At 36.7% G+C, this 6,545-nt stretch overlaps 1 protein-coding gene across 1 annotated transcript; it reads left to right on the top strand.

Moving 5' to 3' along the window:
- Positions 1-881: 881 nt before the first annotated feature.
- On the top strand, positions 882-5,973 carry LOC127098668 (uncharacterized). The gene is made up of 2 exons (XM_051037323.1): positions 882-2,832; positions 5,095-5,973. Exons 1-2 carry the CDS (start codon positions 1,264-1,266, stop codon positions 5,503-5,505), a joined length of 1,980 nt encoding a protein of 659 aa, XP_050893280.1. The 5' UTR covers positions 882-1,263; the 3' UTR covers positions 5,506-5,973.
- The last annotated feature ends 572 nt before the right edge of the window (positions 5,974-6,545 follow it).

Raw genomic sequence — 6,545 nt, 5'->3', positions numbered from 1 at the left:
AACTTCAGAGTCGCTCATTAAATCTACGGTATTATCATTCACCCTTACCAAAAATAGGAAATGCTAAAAATAAACTTGAGCTAGAAGAGTACCTAATTATGAAGTAGATGAAAAATAAAGGGCGCAAGCTTTAAATGAAACTTTGAATCACTTATGGTGATGTTTTCAGGAAAAAAAAGAGACAAAAATATTTCTTTGAAAAATTAACTGAAAGCTTGAAAAGCTAAAAGGTTGCGAAAACTTTCAAATATTCAACTCATTCTCTTTATAAGCAACATCAACTAAAAGATTAAGACAGAATATGAGCAAAGATCACAAGATCAACGACTATAATTCCACCCATAGAAACAAGCTAAACTCAAATGCACTTAAGCACTTTATGAACTGCGTCACACCCTAGTTTGTCACGTCATTGCACTTGTCAGGAATGGATGACGAAGTCTCTCAATGATGAAATTGCATTAAATGCGTATGTGTCCCCATTACTTCTCAAAAGACTGATCCCAAACGATTCAGTTCTACTTTACACCAGACTAAATATAGGGAGGCCGATCAATAACACTTAAGGCTTTCCCCGACTCCTTCAGTGTTCGTCAAAGCCTTGGGGACAACTGTTCTAGACCAGACAAATGCCCAATTAACTAAGGTCTAATCCATCTCAAACCCACTATACTCAACCCAACATATAAAACAATTCACATGTCCTGAGAATGTAGATAATCTCTGATATCTAATTTCGTAATACTCCTATTGAATCTTGAACTAATTTAAACGTAGGAGTACTAACCATAAATAAAAAACAATTGACGCATGGACACGCGAATTGGTGGGATTAAAAATGAGAAATATGTTATTTGATACTAATAATAGGAAAATATTATGTAAACCATCCCAAGTATTCATTTGAGATGAGCGTGTTGAAATGCAAAAGAGTAAAGAAATGCACCAAATCCAATTCCGAGAACGAGAAGGTGACAGACTGACGAGACGACGACGCCATTTCTGACCCGTCTGTCACTCCTCTGCTACCTTCATGTGCTTTTCATTTCTTCTCTTCTCTCACCACTCATTCACTTCCTCTCAGATCCAATCTCCCCTCACACACCCACTCTCTCATTCCCTTTCATTTTCACGTACTATCTTTCCCTCAAAATTCCGAAACTTCCACTTCGCTACAACACACTACACAACCTTATCTAACTACCATTTCACTTCAAACCCCTATAAACACCAAATGCACTAACCAATTCAGATTCACTTCAGATGGAAGATATATCAAAATACGCACACAGTCCTGTCCACGTGGCAGTTGCAAACTCCGACCACGCTTTACTCCGCCGTCTCATTTCCGCCGTCCCCTATCTTCCCAAACCCGGCGAAGTCACCACCGAGTCTGAATCTCTCGCCGCCGAGATTCAAGCCGATAAAGTATCAGCCGTCATAGATCGCCGTGATGTCCCCGGTAGGGAAACCCCTCTCCACCTCGCCGTACGTCTTAGGGATCCAATCTCCGCCGAGATTTTAATGTCTGCCGGCGCCGATTGGAGTCTTCAGAACGAACAAGGTTGGAGTGCTTTACAAGAAGCGGTGTGTAATAGAGAGGAATCCATTGCTCTTGTTATTGCGTGTCATTATCAGCCTCTTGCTTGGGCTAAATGGTGCCGTAGATTGCCTCGGATTATCGCTTCTGCTTCTCGGATTCGTGATTTTTACATGGAGATTTCTTTCCATTTTGAGAGTTCTGTTATTCCTTTTATAGGTAGAATTGCACCTTCTGATACTTACCGTATTTGGAAACGCGGTTCTAATCTTCGTGCTGATATGACATTAGCTGGTTTTGATGGATTCCGTATTCAACGTGCTGATCAGAGTTTTTTGTTTCTTGGCGAGGGTTACACTTCGGAGGATGGTAATGTTAATCTTCCATGTGGTTCTTTGCTTGCTCTTTCCCATAAGGAGAAAGAAATTACCAATGCTTTGGAAGGAGCGGGTGCACAACCTACTGATGCTGAAGTTGCTAAGGAGGTTTCTATGATGTTTCAGACGAATATGTATCGGCCGGGTATTGATGTTACTCAGGCGGAGCTTGTTCCGAATTTGAATTGGAGGCGTCAAGAGAAGACTGAGATTGTTGGAGATTGGAAGGCTAGGGTTTATGATATGCTAAATGTTATGGTCAGTGTGAAATCGAGGCGGGTTCCTGGTGCTTTGAATGATGAAGAGGTTTTTGCAAATGGAGAGGGGTATGATGATGTCTTGACTGCGGAGGAAAGAATACAATTGGATTCAGCATTAAGGATGGGGAACTCTGATGGTGTTTGTCAGGATGAAGAACCTGGTGGTGGAGGAGGAGGAGGAGAAGGATTAGATGGTCGCGAAAATGTATATGAGAATTGTGAAGTCAATGGTGTGGTTAAAGAGAAGAAGGGCTGGTTTGGATGGAACAAGAAAAGCTTGAAGAATGGTGGCGATGAACATGAGGATTCAAAGAAGTTTTCAGTGTTGGGCCAAGAAGGTAGCAACCAGAGATCAAGTGATCAGCAAAATCCACAGCCTGAGTTTCAGAAGGAGGATCACGGAGATAAGAACTCGAAGAAAGGAAAGGATCAAAACTTGAAGAAGAAAAAGAAGAAAGGTGCAAGTAAGGAGTCTAAGAGTGAGAGTGAGTTCAAAAGGGGTGTAAGACCTGTCTTGTGGCTGACACAAGACTTCCCTTTGAAAATAGATGAGCTTCTTCCTTTACTTGATATCTTAGCAAACAAGGTGAAGGCTATTAGGAGGCTCAGAGAACTTTTGACAACTAAACTTCCTCAAGGAACCTTTCCCGTCAAGGTAACTCAAATACTATCATAAACTTTATTGCTTCATTTTTTTTTGTATTTGCTGATAAGGCTAGTTAGCTGTGATTGTTCATATATTTGTTACATACATTATTAGACTAGATATGTTGGGATCCTTTCTTTGAGTAAGAAAAATTTCCCAGAATAGAACAATGTCGAGTAATCTAAAGAATGAAGACTGCAAAAGAGATACTAGAATTCTTTATTTTACAGCAATAGGAAAGGAAAATTATAGAATATTCTCAAAGGAGCACTCTCCTTTCACACTGGATTAACCAGTCATAAAACTCAAATTTTCAAAGCTATCCCCCTCTACCACTTCAGGGCTATTTAAAGAATTTCTGAAAATAACCACAGTAACAACAGAACTTAACAACCACCTAACAAACTAATCACCTGACTAATTTCCCTAACAACTCTTAACTACTTAGATTATCCTTTATTCTACATCCTAACAAGATACACGTCTATTATTTCCCTGTCTATGCCAAGGGTAGTGAGTTTATGAATAAACACATACTTTTGTTCTCCACATATTACCAATGTCCATTATTCTGATTATCAGGTGATTTTTCCATCAATTAAGGCTCTGTTTGCTTTCAGAAAATGTTATTTGTGTCAGTTATCCGTTTTCATGTCTAATTACCAAATTGTCTTATTGTACAAAAAGTCAAAAACTGAGGTGAAACAGTTCTTTTCTATAACTAATTTCTGTACAAAACTACTAATATTTGAAAGCAGAGAACATAATGCGACATTTTTGTAATTATAAGGGGAAAACAGGAAATGAATAGAATAAATGTTTTCTCAAACCAAACAGGCTAGGGTTTCTCAATAATGCAGTGACATTACATAAGACACCCCTATATATTTTACATCAACTCAGTCCCATGATAATGCAAATCAATATAGTCTCAGTCATGCAAAATGTCATCAAACTAGTCCCTAAATCAAGGCTCCTCTGCTACATTCATTTATGATTCTGACAAAGAAGAGTTGATTTTGGTGACATTCTGCATAATTGAATTGATAGCAAAAATTTCCAAGAACTTATAAGTAATAAGTGATAACACTTGTACTTTATGAGGATGAAAATAGGTGTTTATTCTTTACGTTTTTTTGTTAAAACGGTTGCAGGTTTGTCTAGCCATTCTTCCCCCGCTCATTGAAAGTTTTTTATTTCTAATTGTTGGGTTGGGGGTTATCTACATTTCTTTGATAGTGCATGAATGGCAGATACTTTCTCTATTGTTACAAGTGCAAACCGATTTTGTTTGAATCCATGTGTTTTCTTCTAGAAGAATTCACATGATTGTTTTAGTTAATGCATATTTCATTATTTCCGTATTATTATTTTCCTAAAATTCTCATTGAGAATTTATTATAAATTATTGTAATCTCTTTGTAAGCAGTTATTGACTGGTGAATTAAATATAACAGCATTACCCTACTTTTTTTACAAATTTCTTTGATTTCCTCCAGCCTAGTTCCAAATATTGATTGTTTTCTATGGGGAGATACTATTATCATTCTATAGTCAAGTATGTGACTCGAGCTTCTTAGCATCAAAAGTTAAGATATTTATGGTTCCTAGTTATTTTCTTCCTTGGAATCTTTGTCCTAATTGAACATTTGCATTGAGATGTGTTAAAAGAATGAGAAGTTTCTCAAGTCCCTGGCTTATATCCGGACTCATTAGGCGGACACATGTAGTTGCCCTTTTGTAGTTTAAATTATTAAAACCGAAAGATATATAGCATTTCATCATCTGTGCAGAACAATATATTGCAAAGCAAATTCCATATGTTGCCCAAAAACGTCGTTAAAATGTAGTGGTGCAAAAAGGCACCAGGCACCAGTGGTGCCTTATCTTTTTCTCATTATATACTTTGCTCCTAGATATTAAAACTCTAGCACTGCAAGAGTAAAGTGACCGGGGCGTTCTAAATCTAAAGGACATCAATACACATGACAACCCTTATATGTATAATTCTTCTACTTGCATTATGGAAAGGATGCTCCATTCGCAGGCTTATCCTTTTTTGAACATTTAAGAGACACTTTTAAACAAGTCAGATGTATACAAGATATATTTGCATTGTAGAATCAAATTAATATTTCATACAACTAATCAAAGATCATATTGTTACTATGTTTATATATTTCCTTCCATTTTTATATAAGACACGCAGGGTCAGTGTTTGTCTGTTGCGACATTGTTTCTTATGCCTCTGGTTATCCTACTGCTGTGCAGGTAGCTATTCCTATAGTCCCTACTATAAGGGTAATTATCACTTTTACAAAATTTGAGGAACATCAGACGACACCAGAGGAATTTTCAACACCACCCACTAGCCCAGTCTACTTCCAGGATCCCAAATCCAAGGAATCAGAAGGGTCGACATCCTGGATTTCGTGGATGAAAGGAAATCGCAGTGTGCTATCTAGTGACTCTGATAGTCATAGTCTCAGTCACAGATATAAGGATGGAGTAGACCCTTTCATTATTCCTTCAGACTACAAATGGGTGGATGCAAGTGAGAGGAAGCGTCGCATGAAGGCAAAAAGAGCCAAAAGTAAGAAAAATAAGAAGCAGCAGACAGTCCCTAAAGGAGGAGATGGAGCGCAACAGGGGAGTGATGATGTGGGAGAATTAAACCAATAGTGTGGTATATCTGTATGGCTACTTTTTATAATCGCCGCCAGAGAGAAAGTGTAAAGACAGTATTTTTGCACAGCTGACTATACTTTTCACATTGGATGAACTTGCCACAAATTTACTGGGACCTTTACGCCGCAATGTTTTCGCCTGTTTGTTAGATCGGATCATAAAGAGAGCTGTCATCATATGAAAATTGCTGTATTGTAGTATGAAGTGAAAATGAAGCAGGAGTATTGCCTTCAATTAGTTGCCTACTTGGTTTCATTCTAATTTTCGTTAAGAAACCAATATTTGTATCTGCATCTATGTTTGGTTACGGATCTTGCATTTTTGTGAGTAGTATCTCGGTCTGTATTCATTGTTCATTGATCAAGTTTTGGCTATTTTTTAACTGACTTGGTAAAATTTGTTGACTACTGTAACTCTTTTCATTTTGATAGTTTGAATCTGCTTTGTTACCTTTTCTTTTCACCAAGGTGGTTATTGATTTTTCTTTACATTTTATATATTCTTATCTAAAGAAATCAATCATATTCTTGAAGGATACCTCCTATGAATGAAATCCCAAGACAGAACAGAGAGGAACAAGGCAACAATTAAAGGGTGGAACAAATAATCAATCATATTATTGTCATATTTACAAATGATCAACTATACAAGACATTACCAAAATCTATCCTTGTTGACACTCAAGTATCCAGCCATTACTTTACCCCCAGTATTTCTCATTCCATCTATAAGGAAGGACCAAGTAGAACCCAATGCCCCAACAAAAAAATCTGAATCAGCAGCCATTAAGAAATTAACTAGTGGATAATTAGTGCTGGTCTCTCTTCCCAGGCTGGCTTCATAATCCGCCATTGACATATTAGCCCTAATAAAATTTTCATCAATTATTTTATTTAATGTTTATTTTCATAAAATTAAAATATTTTTTTATACAATACTTTTTTTATTAAACAATTCTTTTTATAAAATAAAAAATATATATTTTATTTAATTTTATTATAATGAATTTTAAATAAACATAAATATTTTAACTA

This window comes from Lathyrus oleraceus, chromosome 6 (genome assembly GCF_024323335.1).
Source record: "Lathyrus oleraceus cultivar Zhongwan6 chromosome 6, CAAS_Psat_ZW6_1.0, whole genome shotgun sequence".
NCBI classification, from domain to species: domain Eukaryota; kingdom Viridiplantae; phylum Streptophyta; class Magnoliopsida; order Fabales; family Fabaceae; genus Lathyrus; species Lathyrus oleraceus.
Note: the sequence above shows the minus strand (reverse complement) of the source record. Positions and strands in the feature narration are given on the sequence as shown.